This window comes from Dendropsophus ebraccatus, chromosome 5, assembly GCF_027789765.1.
Source record: "Dendropsophus ebraccatus isolate aDenEbr1 chromosome 5, aDenEbr1.pat, whole genome shotgun sequence".
Lineage (NCBI taxonomy): Eukaryota > Metazoa > Chordata > Amphibia > Anura > Hylidae > Dendropsophus > Dendropsophus ebraccatus.
Window position 1 is genome coordinate 137,115,328 of NC_091458.1, and position 17,617 is coordinate 137,132,944.

Consider the following 17,617-nt stretch of genomic DNA (forward strand, 5'->3'; position numbering starts at 1 on the left):
AACCTTCGCCTATGTTCCTGACCTCACACCCGGAAGGTGCATATTTTAACACCAAAATCTGCAGGGTAGTGTTCATGGCGTTTTTCTATTTAAAAAAACAAAATGCCTTAAAAAATACCATTGAGGAAGCTTGCTGTTGTTTTTTTTTTTTTTTTAAACACTGCAGCCAAATGTTAACTGGGAGTCAATGGGGAAATAAAAAGTGGCATACAAAGAATGCTTTTCTTGTTCATGGCATTTTCACTCCCACGAGTGCGGCTTCATACACAGTCTGTGGCGTTTTTCTGGCAACCAGAAAAACAGACAAGGATTTTGAGTTTTTTCGGGCATTTTTGATTTAAAGTGTCATTGTCGTTTCGGAAAACTTTTGCCATGTCATAGAGACATAAAAACTTTTTGCCTTATGCCATAGAGACATGTCAAAAGTTTTGATCGGTCCGGGTCAGAGTGTTCAGACCCATACCGATCGGGAGATAAAGCTGGGAGAAGACCGAGCTAAGCACGGTCCTCTCCCAGCTCTGTGTCATGTGATCAGTCGGACTTATAATGGAGCTCTATGGAGCCTGACTGATACGTCTGACTGATCATGTGACACAAAAGCGGGAGAAGACTGCACTTAGCGCGGTCTTCTCCCGGCTCTATCTCCTGATTGGTATGGGTCGAAACACTCAGACCTAGACCGATCAAAACTTTTGACATGTCTCTATGAGATGTCAAACATTTATAAAACAACAGTGACACTTTAAGGTGTCAACGGTCTTTTTTTTTTTTTTTTTTTTGCCTTTTTGAGTCGCACAGGAAAAATTACATTGAACTCTATGTGAGAGAATCACCTCAGTTTGCAAAAAAAAAACGGGAGGATAGAAAAACGCCTTAGAAAAAAAAAGATCTGTTATCTCTGTTACGTCTTTCTAGAACAGAAGGAGCCATTGTATTGCAGCACAAGAGAGAGAGGAAACTTTCCCTAATATCTCCTTAATGTGCTGCCATCCCTTCCTCATTTCATCTAACAAGACATACCGCAGAGCGGATCTCATGAACATGATGTGAATCGAGCATTATGATTGTTTTTTTATGTTTTTTATTCTCTTTAATGATTAATTTAATGTGATATTTTATCAGGTAACATAAATACAGAAAATCTTTGCCTCAGTCTGGCTCCGTATCCTTCCGTCTGGCTCAGTGGCATCCACAAGACTTTACCACCATATTGCGGTGCTTTTTGAGTATTACGTTGTTATTGTTGTCGTAGTAAAGGACTGATGTTGCCGAGAGTTTGGTAGGAGCGCAGCACGCTTTGGGAACACTTTCTGGCTTCATGAGGTGAACCTGAAAAATATAACCCAGAACTGATAAATATCGTACTATACTATAAGGGTGCGTTCACACCTACAGGATCCGCAGCAGATTTGATGGTGCAGATTTGATGCTGTGTTCAGTTATTTAAATTAAATCTGCTGCGGATAAGCAGCAGAAAATCAGCTGCGGATACGGTAAGTGTGAACGTACCCTAAAAGTATAAACAACATGGCGATCTAGAAGACAACACACCCCCAGAGGGTCTTATACCGTCCATAAAGGAGCCATTCTTCTCAGTGAGAATGGTACGATTCAGTAGTTAGATTAGGTTCCGTGGATTCTTGACTGTTTTCCTTGGCAGAATGTTTGTGAGTTTACATTGGATTTCCTATTCCTGCTTATTTCAAAGCTTGCCTCGATGCCGTGCCCGGTAGAGGGCTTCATGACAGGCACCCGCCGGTCTGTAGTGACTTTATTAGCCTCAAATTCTCTTGTCCCTCTGACGAAGTGAGATCGGCCTTTCATGGAATAAACTAAAAAGTCTTCTAAGATACAGATTTGGCCATTTTCATCAGTTCTCTCTCTCCATATAAAATAAACCCTCGCACACTGCCCGCACTGTTTTACTCACTTCTTATTCACGTCTTATTTGACTAAATGCTAACACCACCCCCTTTAAATGAGGCACATCCTGAATGTAACCTTGTATTTGTATGCGGGCAGGGAAAACAACACACTTTCTGATCTTAAACTGAATAGGAAGTTCTTCTGACCAAGGGGATTAGTCAACCCATGACCACAGTAGCAGTAATAATATTGCAATGGTGAAAGGGGATTGGGCCGCCTCCTATGGTCAGCTGTAACCCATGTCTGGCTATTTCTGTACAAACCCGAGACGTTTACGGGGATGACAACTATCCTTATGTTTTATGCTTCAAAGAGTTGTCAAATCATTTGATTCTGTAGGCTATTCTACATATATAATGCACAAGATAGCAAAGCACATATGAAAGAGAAAGACAGATGGAATACACTATGAAAGCCGGACCCGCACAGGTGCTGGGGTGTATGAGAAACTCATACACCAATGTGTTACCAATCATTTTATTTATTTATAAGGCAAGCAGGCTTCTCACTTATGGGACCCTAACTAATCCTGGGAATGGCTATCTCTGGCACCGGTTGATTGGAAAGATTTTTTTTTTTTTTTTGCTGGATTACCCATTTAACCCTCCCAGCCTTACAGAGTGCAGATACAGCCAGCCAGGGAGGCTGTTTACTTGAGTAGTCTATGAAAGGGAGAGGGAAGGAGGGGCAGATGGAGAGAACAGCTCACACACAGTTCTCTGTGTCTTCTGCAGAAAGCAGCAGGTTTAGAACTGAGGGGAAGGAGACTGAAAAGATAATAACAATTATGGAAGGAATTGTTAGTCTCCAGAAAGGGGGATGATTCAACATGTATTTTACCTAACCAGAATACACCATTAAAGCCACACCTGGTGGTGTCCCTAGATGCCACATTTTGCAACAGTAAGTGTAAACGAATCCTTCATATTATCTGATGTTATGTGAGGACTTTGTTTACATGTTACAGCTTAATACATCTTAATTTTATGGAAATGAGTGGGACAGAGCTTCAATAAAAGGCATGGTAACTACAAAACAGGCAAAACTGCACCAGGTAAAACGATAAAGAAGTCACAGGGCATACTGGAGCCACCTCAGACAGCAGCGATTGGGACCCCTACATATCCGACACTGGTAGCCTATCCTAAAATTCTCAAAAAACCTCAATAAAGCATTTTTGTGAAGAAGGGTTGGTACTATGTTTCCCCGAAAATAAGACAGTGTCTTATATTCATTTTGGCTTTCAAAGATTCCCTAGGTCTTATTTTCATGTCTTATTTTTTCAAGAAGAAAAATTCACATGTCACATGCACAGCATAGAGCGTACAATATGGCGGCTTTCGGCCACCAGGGGGAGCTCACCACAGCACACTCGTACAGCACAGCAGGGACAAAGCGTACGGTATTGTGGCTTTCGGCCACCAGGGGGAGCTCACCACAGCACACTCGTACAGCACAGCAGGGACAAAGCGTATGGTATGGCGGCTTCTGGCCACCAGGGGGAGTTTACCACAGCACACTCATATAGCACAGCAGGGACAGAGTGTACAGTATGGCGGCTTTCGGCCACCAGGGGGAGTTCAGCACAGCAGGGTCATAGCATACAGTATGGCGGCTTTCCCCCCGAGCTCACCACAGTACACTTGCACAGCAGAGACAGAACATACTGTATAGCGGCTTCCAGCCACCAGGGGGAGTTCAGCACAGCAGGGTCATAGCATACAGTATGGCGGCTTTCAGCCACTAGGGGGAGCTCACCACAACTCACTCGTAGAGCACAGCAGGGACAGCGTACAGTATGGTGGCAGGTGACAGGATAATGGCTGACTGGGTGCAGCTCTATATCTGGCAGTAGGGGACAAGGGACAATAGGGATGGTGGCAGGCGACAGGCCTTTTGATGCCTTTCCGGTACATTTACAAGTAAACATTGGGGATGACAGCAGGTGACAGTCTTAATGTCCTGCATGCAGCTGCTCTGCAACGGACGGTGGTGGTAGGGGACAACAGCGACAGGCTAAAAAGAATCGCAGCTGTATGCCCTGCTGTTCTGTTCAGTGGTACACTGTTCTTGAACTAATACTATATGTCATGGATTTCATAGCAATGCACACTCACTACTGGTTAGTGTCGATCTAATACCAGAATTTCCATTATTTGATGAAACGTGGAAATTATTGTAGAGGTGAGAGAGAAGCCTGCGAGCCGATTGCTGTAGTATAGCTATGAATGGCGGGATTCTGACACAGAATGATAAGCTGTTTATCAATGATCCTGGGTATCAATTATTCATGACTATCTTAGTGTAGATTTTCACGGGAGTCTAGACAACACTCGGGAGTATCAGTGACATATGGATCTCAGCTCTGCGGTTTGATATAAAAGATCCATTCACCGCCAGTCTTCTCTTTTCAGAGTTTTTACCTGAATCTTGTCAGAATTTTGTTAGAATCGGTCTCAGAATTCCTTATCGGGAGGATTTGCTCAATAACCTGGCAGGACAATCTGTTATAATTTGTCATTGTGTATCACTAGACGAAAGAGTCAAAAGATCTGCAGCTAAGTTAAAGGGGTATTCTGGCATTTTACAAGTAATAATAAGCTGCTAGAGCAGAAACAAAAAGTCATACTTACCTAGCCCTGCTCCTCCACTGCAGTACTAGTGTACCACTTTAACCGTAGTATGAATAAAAAGAATAAAAATGTTCTTTGCACTGAAGGCATCAATACTTCTTCAATAGCTGGAAGTCGGTTTTGATTATACATGGAAAATTTCCATTTATCCCAATAACTACATTGCATGTAGCCTCTATATCCTGTTGTCTGTGTTGCCAACAAGTGGTAACTCCTTTTCCATATACTCTATGGGGGAGATTTATCAAACATGGTGTAAAGTAGAACTGGCTCAGTTGCCCCTAGCAACCAATCAGATTCCACCTTTCATTCCTCACATATTCTTTGGAAAATTAAAGGTGGAATCGGATTGGTTCCTAGGGGCAACTAAGTCAATTCTACTTTACACCATGTTTGATAAATCTCACCCTATATGACCTAGTAAATGCAATACAAGAAGGGTCTCTGCTTGGAACGCCTATTAGATTTTAATGGGTCCAGCTCCGTGTATCACAAGGTCAGCCTTTTTAGTGTAGACGGAAGTGGCCTGCCCAATATTCACCTAACGACAGATTATTGGAAACTATATATAGATGAACAGAGGCCTGGTGGATTTTCCTTTTTATGGCTGAAAATCAAAACTGATTTATTAAACAGTCCGCTCTAGATCATGCTTAGAGCCAGGGGTGTATCTAGAAATGACTGGGCCCCATAGCAAAATTTTGATCATAACATTGAAAATCAGAACCCAAAATTAAAGTCCGGCCAAACCCATTTTTTAGCAAGTGCTGGGGAGGATAAAAGAAATATCATGCTCTTACCTCCCCCGCTCCAGCACTGGTGGCTGCATACCACCGCTTTAATCCCCGCCCACTTCCAGGTGTGTGACATGTGAGGTCCGCTCTGCCAGTTAGCAACTGTAGTGATGTCCTGCCTCGTCATGACCCGGGTCCCCGCTCGGACCAGAAAGTGGACCGGAATTCCGCCACCAGCGTTGGAGCATTGGAGCATGTTATTTAGCAGCTGCTGTATGTACAGGCTCTCAGTCTCTCACACACTGGTTACAGACAGTCCAGGCTCTCAGTCTCTCACACACTGGTTATACACAGTCCAGGCTCTCAGTCTCTCACACACTGGTTATACACAGTCCAGTCTCTCACACACTGGTTATACACAGTCCAGTCTCTCACACACTGGTTATACACAGTCCAGGCTCTCAGTCTCTCACACACTGGTTATACACAGTCCAGGCTCTCAGTCTCTCACACACTGGTTATACACAGTCCAGGCTCTCAGTCTCTCACACACTGGTTATACACAGTCCAGGCTCTCAGTCTCTCACACACTGGTTATCATACAAGATGCTGGGAAGCTATGTTACCTCAAAGTGGCAGTGCTATCAGATCCCACCTGCTGCTGTGCAGCCTCTCTCCCCTCCTCAGGCTCTGTTTTATTCTGGCAGCAATAGGGTTAACATCCGACCCGCGGGTAGCGCCGGGGGCGTGGCTTATTTTCTCGGTGGCGGGGCCAATCGGGACCAACCCGGTACATTAATTTACCGGCAAAACCGACTGATGCCAACTCCCCCTGCGTTGTGGATAAGGCCCCCTCTGTGCAGGTGTGCATGGCAGCTGCGGCCCTAAGCAGCTACTGAGGGACTAGCCCTGGATGCAAATTTGCCTCTGTCAGTGGGCCCCCAGCCTTGGTGGGCCCGGGAGCGGCAGCCCCCCCTTCCCCCCTCTAATTTCGCTTCTGATATATATATATATATATATATATATATATATATACTGTATATATATATATATATATATATATATATATATATATATACATACACTACCATTCAAAAGTTTGGGGTCACATTGAAATGTCCTTATTTTTGAAGGAAAAGCACTGTACTTTTCAATGAAGTTAACTTTAAACTAATCCTAACTTTAAACAAATACACTCTATACATTGCTAATGTGGTAAATGACTATTCTAGCTGCAAATGTCTGGTTTTTGGTGCAATATCTACATAGGTGTATAGAGGCCCATTTCCAGCAACTATCACTCCAGTGTTCTAATGGTACAATGTGTTTGCTCATTGGCTCAGAAGGCTAATTGATGATTAGAAAACCCTTGTGCAATTATGTTCACACATCTGAAAAAGTCTAGCTCGTTACAGAAGCTACAAAACTGACCTTCCTTTGAGCAGATTGTGTTTCTGGAGCATCACATTTGTGGGGTATATTAAACGCTCAAAATGGCCAGAAAAAGAGAACTTTCATCTGAAACTCGACAGTCTATTCTTGTTCTTAGAAATGAAGGCTATTCCATGCGAGAAATTGCTTAGAAATTGAAGATTTCCTACAACGGTGTGTACTACTCCCTTCAGAGGACAGCACAAACAGGCTCTAACCAGAGTAGAAAAAGAAGTGGGAGGCCGCGTTGCACAACTAAGCAAGAAGATAAGCACATTAGAGTCTCTAGTTTGAGAAACAGGCGCCACACAGGTCCCCAACTGGCATCTTCATTAAATAGTATCCGCAAAACACCAGCGTCAACATCTACAGTGAAGAGGCGGCTGCGGGATTTTGGGCTTCAGGGCAGAGTGGCAAAGAAAAAGCCATATCTGAGACTGGCCAATAAAAGAAAAAGATTAAGATGGGCAAAAGCACACAGACATTGGAGAGAGGAAGACTGGAAAAAAGTGTTGTGGACGGATGAATCCAAGTTTGAGGTGTTTGGATCACAAAGAAGAACGTTTGTGAGACGCAGAACAAATGAAAAGATGCTGGAAGAATGCCTGACGCCATCTGTTAAGCATGGTGGAGGTAATGTGATGGTCTGGGGTTGCTTTGGTGCTGGTAAGGTGGGAGATTTGTACAGGGTAAAAGGGATTCTGAATAAGGAATGCTATCACTCTGCACCGCCATGCCATACCCAGTGGGCAGCACTTGATTGGAGCCAATTTCATCCTACAACAGGACAATGACCCTAAACACACCTCCAAATTGTGCAAGAACTATTTACAGCAGAAGCAGCAGCTGGTATTCTATCGGTAATGGAGTGGCCAGCGCAGTCACCAGATCTGAACCCCATTGAGCTGTTGTGGGAGCAGCTTGACCGTATGGTACGTCAGAAGTGCCCATCCAACCAATCCAACTTGTGGGAGCGGCTTCTAGAAGCGTGGGGTGCAATTTCTCCAGCTTACCTCAACAGATTAATAGCTAGAATGCCAAAGGTCTGCAATGCTGGAATTGCTGCAAAAGGAGGATTCTTTAACGAAAGCAAAGTTTGATGTAAAAACAATGTTATTTCAAATACAAATCATTATTTCTAACCTTGTCAATGTATTGACTCTGTTTTCGTTTTCATTCGAACAACGTATGGTGGTGAAGAAGTGTGACTTTTCATGAAAAACACAAAATTGTTTGAGTGACCCCAAACTTTTGAACGATAGTGTATATATAATGGAGGGGCTGGAGGATGAAAGGGTAGTAGTATGGTGATGGTGGGGCAGGAGCATTTATTGTTCTTTGTGCACTGGGTTTGGTCAGTAACAGTGTGATGGTATGTTGATAGGTACAGTATGGTGATATGTGTATATATAAACAACATACCATCACACTGTTACTGACCAAATCCAGTACACAAAGAACAATAAATTCTCCTGCCCCACCATCATCAAACTACTCACTTCACTCTCCTGCCCCTCCATCATCATACTACTACCCCCTTCATCCTCCTGCCCCTCCATCATCATACTACTACCTCCTTCATCCTCCTGCAGCTCCATCATCATACTACTACCTCCTTCATCCTCCTGCCGCTCCATCATCATACTACTACCTCCTTCATCCTCCTGCTCCTTCATCATGATACTACTACCTCCTTCATCCTCCTGCCCTTCCATCATCATACTACTCACTTCACTCTCCCGCCCCTCCATCATCATACTACTACCTCCTTCATCCTGCAGCTCCATCATCATACTACTAGCTCCTTTATCCTCCTGCAGCTCCATCATCATACTACTAGCTCCTTCATCCTCCTGCAGCTCCATCATCATACTACTAGCTCCTTCATCCTCCTGCCGCTCCATCATCATACTACTACCTCCTTCATCCTCCTGCTCCTTCATCATGATACTACTACCTCCTTCATCCTCCTGCCCTTCCATCATCATACTACTCACTTCACTCTCCCGCCCCTCCATCATCATACTACTACCTCCTTCATCCTGCAGCTCCATCATCATACTACTAGCTCCTTCATCCTCCTGCAGCTCCATCATCATACTACTAGCTCCTTCATCCTCCTGCAGCTCCATCATCATACTACTAGCTCCTTCATCCTCCTGCAGCTCCATCATCATACTACTACCTCCTTCATCCTCCTGCAGCTCCATCATCATACTACTAGCTCCTTCATCCTCCTGCAGCTCCATCATCATACTACTAGCTCCTTCATCCTCCTGCAGCTCCATCATCATACTACTACCTCCTTCATCCTCCTGCAGCTCCATCATCATACTACTAGCTCCTTCATCCTCCTGCAGCTCCATCATCATACTACTAGCTCCTTCATCCTCCTGCAGCTCCATCATCATACTACTACCTCATTCATCCTCCTGCAGCTCCATCATCATACTACTAGCTCCTTCATCCTCCTGCAGCTCCATCATCATACTACTACCTCCGTCATCCTCCTGCTCCTTCATCATCATACTACTACCTCCTTCATCCTCCTGCAGCTCCATCATCATACTACTACCTCCTTCATCCTCCTGCAGCTCCATCATCATACTACTACCTCCTTCATCCTCCTGCAGCTCCATCATCATACTACTACCTCCTTTATCCTCCTGCAGCTCCATCATCATACTACTACCTCCTGCATCCTCCTGCAGCTCCATCATCATACTACTACCTCTGTCATCCTCCTGCTCCCTCCTTCATCCTCCTGCAGCTCCATCATCATACTACTACCTCCTTCATCCTCCTGCAGCTCCATCATCATACTACTACCTACTTCATCCTCCTGAAGCTCCATCATCATACTACTACCTCCTTCATCCTCCTGCAGCTCCGTCATCATTCTACAACCCATTCATCCTTCTGCCGCTCCATCATAATAATACTACCCCCTTTATCATCATACTACTACCCCCTTCATCCTCCTGCCCCTCCATCATATTACTAACCCTCCATCATCCTCCTACCCCATCATACTACTACCCCCTTCATCCCCTTGCACCTCCATCATATAACTACCCCTCCATCATCCTCGTACCCCATCATACTGCTACCCCCTTCATCCTCCTGCCCTTTCATCATTATAGTCGTACCCCTCTCTTTTGCCCCTCATCATTATACCAGTACCCACTTCATCATTCTCCTGCCCCTTCATCTGAGTTTAAAACAAAAAAATCTATACTTACCTCATCTGTACAGTTCCTCTAGTCCCCCAGCAACTCCTCTCCCTGGTCTGCATGAGTGAGATCACTTGCGCCGACAGGGGGCGGGGCTTCCAGGGCGGGGGCGGGGCTTCCTGGGACATACCCAGGAGATGGATTTTGACATGTAGGCCTGACAGCTGCCGCAGCGTCCAACGCTGGGGCCCACTGAGGACAGGCAGCATCACTCTATGGCTGTCTGGCGGCCCCTGCTGCTGGACAGTCAGTGGGAGTGGGGGAGGGGCCCACCGGAGGATCCTCCGGTCCTCCGGTGGCCCAGTCCGACACTGGTCCCAACCCAGGGTAGAAATGTGCTCAGGCCGGAACTTTAGAAGTAGAATAAGTAGAGTACTTCAGAGTAGAGAGAATACTTGTGCCCGTGTTTTGATTCTTTGGTCTTTGCACCACCTGTTGCATACCAGTGTTGGGCGACCTGTCCTAAAGGGTGAAACAAGCCCAAGACCTTGTTACCAGGGATGAGCAGAGACACCCGCGCTGCGAGATAGAATACGAAGGCTTCTAGCAACTTTGCTCTATCTGGATCTGTCCTGCACTTTTAGACTTGTTCTCGGCGTGGGTTGGGGTGATCCTTGACTTGTCCTCTCTAAGTGTACGTTCAGCAATGCATAATGTGTGAAAGTGCTGCTGTCAAGAAAAGAGTGCTAACGTGTCTCACGTGCGTCCGTTCACTACAGAGACCAATCAACTACTCACTAAAGGTGTGGCTACACTTCCTCTCCCCATGTGACTTCCCTCTACAGCATTTGTAAGGTGTGCTGTGAGTGGGTGAGAAGAGAGTGCAGGAAGAGAAAGAGAGGGGTGGAAATAGGTAGAAAAGAGAAAGAACTCCCACTGGTGCACAGATTCTAAAACAATAACCCTTTAGTTACACCCAGCTGTGCAATACTTAGGTACACGATATACATACTAGTGACGTCTAGTGGTAAAACTTAGGTACTACTTCATTACCACTTTTACTTTGAAGTACAGACTTTTGCGAGGGGTGTAAAGACTAGAAACACCTGCTGTGGGACACCACATACTCACTGACACACAGCAGTTACAGCTCAGTCTTTTCTCTCTTCTGTAGTCAGGCGTATATTTACACAGTAAGGCTGGGTTCACACTATGTATATTTGAGGCTGTATTTGGTCCTTATGTCAGGTCCTCATAGCAACCAAAACCAGGAGTGGATTGAAAACACAGAGAGGCTCTGTCCACACAATGTTGAAATTGAGTGGATGGCCGCCATATAACAGTAAATAACTTCCATTATTTCAATACAACAGCTGTTGTTTTAAAATAACAGCACATATTTGCCATTAAATGGCGGCCATCCACTCAATTACAACATTATGTGAACAGAGCCTTTCTGTGTTTTCAATCCACTCCTTGTTTTGGTTGCTATACAGCCTCAAACATACAGCCTCAAATATACGTAGTGTGAACATAGCCTAAATTTGAGGGCCTACAGGTCATGTGACTCAGGTCCTTCTCCACTTTTCCTCTCTCTATCTTCTCCTGCCCACCCAGCAGTCTGTATTACAAGAACTGGGAGGAGGGGAGTCAGATATTCCAGGCCCCCTTGTGTGGTGGGTGGGCTTGGCTGTAGGACACACCATTCTTGGTTACCCAATTTCAGGACAAAGGTCCTGAACTGATAACCTGGGACATTACAGGGCTGAGCAGCTGACCACAGTGCCCCTGAAGTGGCGCTCCCCATACGAGCTGCTATGGCTGTAGTTCCGCCACTGCTTAGAGCTTAAGGGTCAGAGGGGCTGTTTTAAGCCCCAGAATGCATGCCTCCTCCCTCCCCCACCCTTTCATGCCTTAACCGATAGGTGTGGGAAATTGTATTACAATGCAATCAATGGTGCTTCCGGTAGTTCAGTACTCTGCTTGTGTCCCACCTACTGGATTGTTTCAGTGTATCCTGCCGTGGTCCTGAAATAATAGGTACACTTTAAAGAACACTTATTATAATATTGATTTGTACCGCTTACCAATGATTGAAGGATGGCATGATTGGTGGCATTCATACAGGAATCAAGTGGAAATGAACACTCTCCCTCGCAGTAAAACGCTGAGTATCCCTGTGGAGCTATAACCCAGTCCTATAAAATTAATACATAAATGGTTCAAAGCTCTTACACAGTGGATTCATGTATATTCAGTAAATATTACACAATCATTGGGGCCGTTCAGATTATGGATCAATGGTTTCTGTGTTATTTGTCACTCATCTGAGAAGTAAAACATTTAAAAAATTGATTTGTACCGTTGAATTGCACAGAATTTAAAGGTGAAACCTCTTTCAGTTTAAATCCAGTTACATTTTGTTTCTCATTATTACAGATGTAGACTATAGGGGAGATATATCAAACATGGTGTAAAGTGAAACTGGCTCAGTTGCCCCTAGCAACCAATCAGATTCCACTTTTCATTCCTCTCAGACTCTTTGGAAAATGAAAGGTGGAATCTGATTGGTTGCTAGGGGCAACTGAGCCAGTTTCACTTTACACCATGTTTGATAAATCTTCCCCTATGTTCCCACACCGTCTTTTTTGGCCCTTTGATGGCTGTCTTTTAGGACGTTCATCATTTGAGACCAAATAATGGGTGATATTTTTTTATGATTTGCATAATTTGCTGTGATTTGCATAATACGTGCATGATTTGGAGCCAAAAGAATGGCCCATAATATACCCATAAACAGGCAGTGGCGTAGCTACCATAGAGGCAGGGAAGGCGGTTGCTATGGGGCCCGTGGAGGGAGGGGGCCCAGGGAAGATAAGAGCCTCCTGTGTCCTTTTGCTTAACCCCTTATGTACTGCAGTGTGTAAGTGACCCAGTGTTCTCTTACATGCTGCAACACAAAAAAGGGTTAATATAAGCTCAAGACAATTAGCTCTCTGATAACCTCTGACCTCTGAGCTCCTGCAGAAGTCAGGGGTTATCAGTGCAGGAGTAGCAGGAGAGAGCTAATTGTCTTCTGCATTAACCCTTTGTTTGTGTTACAGCATGTAAGAGAACACTGGGTCACTTACACACTGCAGAAAATAAAGGGTTAAGCAAAAGGTAGTCTGCTCCTGCACCTATGTATATAACCATGAGGTTCCTAATACGCTGTTATAGTTAAATACAGTGGATAGACAGAACAAGCAGACATTGGCTTTGTCCTCTGACTTTTGCGGCTGCATGCAGGATTCTGCCTCTGGCCACAAGAGAATTTTATTTTTGCCACATCACCAAATATATATATATATGGGAGGGGGGCCCCATACAGTTTTTTGCTATGGGGCCCCATGAATCCTAGCTACACCCCTGTAAACAGGCCAGAAAAAAACTCTATGTCTCAAAAAACCAGCAGCTTAGGGCCATATTACACAGCCCGATAAGTACCAGTCTAGCAGATCGGCGCTGACTTACAACAGTTTGATGATTGTGCAGCAAGGGCTGCACGTGCATCATGAGCAATGTCCATGCAGCACTTGCTTTTATGTACTCAACGTCAACATATGGAAAATAATAAAGATAATACTTACCTGTTCACGCTCCTCTGGTGTCCTCCTCCCTTGTTTCTGGGATTCCCCACTGACCCTTCTGAGCTTGTCTTAGCCAATCACTGGTCATGGGGCTTTCTTGTTGTGGTCAGTGATTGGCTGAGTGGCCTGATACTGCAGAGATGGGCTTGGAAATGTTAACAGCAGTAGCAGTGAGTGAGGGATCCCAGAAGCAAGCCAGGAGGAAACCGGGGGAGCATGGACAGGTAAGTAAACCATTTTTTTTTATTTTCTGTCATTGGCTGTGTATCAGCTTTTACATAAAGAAATGCACGGCTGGCGACTGATGATTTTTTAATGATCGGCTCTTCAGCTGATCGTTGGCTCTATTACATGTGGTGATATCTGCCCAACTAGACAGTGTGTGGCTCATAAAGATGATTTTATTAATAGAACAAAAAGATCCAATTGCTGGCACGTTCAGGCTATGTTCACACACATTATTTTTGGTCAGTATTTCGGTCAGTATTTTGCAACCAAAACCAGGAGTGGACTGAAAACACAGAAAGGCTATGTTCACACACTGTTGAAATTGAGTGGATGGTGGTCATTTAATGACAAATAACGGCCGTTATTTCAGAACAATCTCCATTGTTTTACTATAACCGCACTTATTTGCCATTAGATGGCAGCCATCCACTAAATGTCAACAGTGTGTAGAACAATGATGCACAGGAAAAGATACAAAAAATATTAAAGAAATGAATACTTACTAGCCAACCTAAATCTCGAAAGCTGACATACAGCTCATGCCTCTTGCACACTTGTCTACCTTCAGGAACATGTACATGATCTAAAATAATATAACAAATTATATATATTTATATTACTCACATCTCAAAAGACACACTTGCATATATATCAAATGCCCCAAAGAGCTGAGCAACATGGAGTTTTGTGTGTATATGTCCATGTCCAAACACCATTCTGCATCTATAGACACTGATATAGGCCCTGTATAAGTGTCTTTAAAGGGGGACTGCAGCGGGGGGGGGGGCACTTTTTTTATGGGCTCCAGCGACGGTTCCCACATCGCGGCGCTCCGGTGCCCGATTCCCGGCCGCTTCTGGGTGTCTGACGCGGGCCCGAGACATGACGTCTCAGGTCCGCTCAGCCACTCAGTGAAGGAGGCGGGACCTGAGTGGACTTGAAACGGATCCCGCCTCTTTCACTGAGTGGACCTGAGACGTCACGTCTCGGGCCCGCGTCAGACACCCGGAAGCGGCCAGGAACCGGGCACCGGAGCGCCGCGATGCGGGACCCGCCACTGGAACCGGGGAGAGGTAAGTGGACGTCTTTTCCCTAGGCCACCCGGTCCCAGCACAAAAGTGCCCCCCCTGCTGGAGTACCCCTTTAAACACACACCACAGCTGCCAGAGACCTTGGTATGGACTCCAAATGTTCCAAATGTCACACAGAGAAGATTTTACCCAGAGTAGCATAAAAATACAAGTACACAGCAATTAAACAAGACAACATCACCATAAAGATCAATGAATAGTAAGCCGAAGAACTCGTCATAAACATATCAAAGCTCTATACTATATATAAATATTTACAAAGCTGCGCATATCCAACACTGTATATTTATCTTGTCTTTGCTAGAGTTTTGTACGCACAATATTTATGCGATTTTCTTATGAAAACATACAGAGCTCTTCCTCGGATCATGTGAAAGCATTCTCCAACTATACAAATGTTTCTAGATGTGTTCCATGATGATTAGTGAAGCATCTTCTGGACCACAGTCTCCAAAGCAGAGTGGTAGAAGAAGGCCTGTGTTCAAGAACCATGGGCTATATATTACCCTTACCAACATAATATCTTAAATAGACTCTGTGAGAAGGTATATGCTGTCCTATCTCAGGGTAGCATAAACTAATGACAGAGAAGCTGAACAGAATGATGTATCACTTACATTGTTCCAAGCAGCTGATCCAGAGATATCCTCCTGAATAACATGGACAATAAGTAGTCCTATCCATTATGTGCATGAGCTCAGTAGTCCTGGATATTCATGAGAAGCAGAAAACTCCGCCCACCAGTTAGCAGTTATCTATCCATGCTGTACATAGTCAGTCAACTGTCACAGGTGTGGCAAGAATCCTATTCTCCTGCATATTAGGAGAACGGCTGAGCTGAATCATGTAAGTAATACACTGGTCTGTTCAGCATTTCGTTCACAGATTCCCTTTAACAATAAATGATCATATATGTAATATAGTGGCAGCAAGAATATTATCGTAGATTTCTCTTTTAACTCATGGTGCCACTGTCACCATTTCTCAAGCTACAAGGTACAAGCTAAGGAAATGATTGAGGCGTACTTGTCACAATTGTTTTCTTTTTAGGTGAATATTAAGGTGTAAATCACCCATATTCTGATCAGACCTATTTTTAACATTAAAATCATAAACATAAGATAACTTTATTCACAATGAAAATACAGGATTGATGTTATCCGTACCAGTCTTACCAAATACACCAGGCAGTTTGTTGGGATGTGGAAGGTCACTGTGTTTTTTCTGTTGCCTCTTTTTGAGCTGTTTTACAGCCCTTGTTGATCTGATCTGATTTTTACTTGCCCGAAAAAATGTAACCATGAAAGGTTGTTTGGAACGAGGTGCCCGTCTTCCCAATATGCCTGCCAAGCTTGGGTCAATGCTCTGTCCTGTTACAATAACACACGTCATTGGAGAATGTTATATGTTATGGCCTCTACAATTAGGTGTACTCTGCCTAAAATATTCCACATGTATAAAATTCAGTTCATTTGCTTTATACTGGCATGATATAAAACCATTAGAGATAAGCCCAACTCGAGCATGCTAAACCCAGTAGTTTTGACATTTGATTACCAGTGGCTGAAGAAGTTGGATGCAGCCCTATGGACTCCTGGAAAACATGGATACAGCCATAGGCTTTGTCCTCAAATGCCGAGACTTCTGGGTTTAGAGACAGTAGGTGTCAGTAGGTTTAGGCTGTCCTATCTCAGGGTAGCATAAACTAGTGAAAGAGAAGTTGTACAGAATGATGTATGACTTACATTGGTCTGTGCAACTGATTCGGTGTAATCCTTTCCATTATGTGTGTAAGCCCAGTAGTCCTGGATATTCATGAGCAGCAGAAAACTCCGCCCACCAGCTGCTGATTGGCAGTTATCTATCCGTGCTGTGTATAGGCAGTCATCTGTCAATCAGCATCTGGGGAGAGGGGTGTGACAAGAATCCTATTCTCCTAATCCTTTTAGGAGAACGGCTGTTTCCACTGTAATACAGTAGTAATATACTGATCTGTTCCGTGTTTCTATCACTATTTTATGCTGCTCTCATTTAAGGCATTATAAACCTAGTGAAAGATTCCCTTTAAGTAAACTTGAGTGTGCCCATGTTGTACTCTACAAACCATTTTAGTGTCCATTTAAGTGTGCATGTTTAAAAAGTTATATACACCATACATATAGGGGGAGATTTATTAAACATGGTGTAAAGTGAAACTGGCTCAGTTGCCCCTAGCAACCAATCAGATTCCACCTTTCATTCCTCACAGACTTTTTGTAAAATGAAAGGTGGAATCTGATTGGTTGCTAGGGGCAACTGAGCCAGTACTACTTTACACCATGTTTGATAAATCTTCCCCATAGTTTATATAGTTGCATACAACATACACCACCTTGTTTTAAAAATCAATTTAAATTGCACAGTTCAATACAGTTTAAAGTGTCACTGTGGTTTAATTTTTTTTTTTTTTCCAGAAATCAATAGTACAGGCGATTTTAAGAAACTTTGTAATTGGGGTTATTAGCCGAAAAATGCATTTTTATCATGAAAAAAAAACAGTTTGAAGCTCTCCCCCCTGTCTTCATGGCTTGCTTATGGAGAGGGGAGGGGTGGAGAGAGATAAGGCACCAAAACAGGATAACAAAGAGTTAATCTACAGTTAATCACAGGGCTATCTCCTCTGACAGTCAGCACTGACCTCTCAGACCTCTGAATACCAGTGTCACCCACCTCCATGTTGTGTAATCCTTTGTTCTCTGCTCTCTGCTGCCGATTAACTCCCTCCTCCCCCCT

At 44.1% G+C, this 17,617-nt stretch overlaps 1 protein-coding gene across 2 annotated transcripts in view; it reads right to left on the reverse strand.

Annotated features, from left to right (window-relative positions):
* Positions 1-1,090: 1,090 nt before the first annotated feature.
* The window catches only part of LOC138793101 (bone morphogenetic protein 8A-like), a 45,723-nt gene continuing 29,196 nt past the window's right edge, over positions 1,091-17,617 (reverse strand). The window contains exons 4-7 of one of the 2 annotated variants that reach the window (XM_069971420.1): positions 16,021-16,215; positions 14,258-14,337; positions 11,985-12,095; positions 1,091-1,329 (exon numbers count right to left, since the gene is read on the reverse strand). In XM_069971420.1, the coding sequence (XP_069827521.1) occupies positions 1,180-1,329; positions 11,985-12,095; positions 14,258-14,337; positions 16,021-16,215 (536 nt within the window). In that variant the 3' untranslated portion in view covers positions 1,091-1,179. Of the gene's footprint in view, positions 1,330-11,984; positions 12,096-14,257; positions 14,338-16,011; positions 16,216-17,617 lie in introns of both variants that reach the window. The other variant, XM_069971419.1, reaches the window with a different exon arrangement.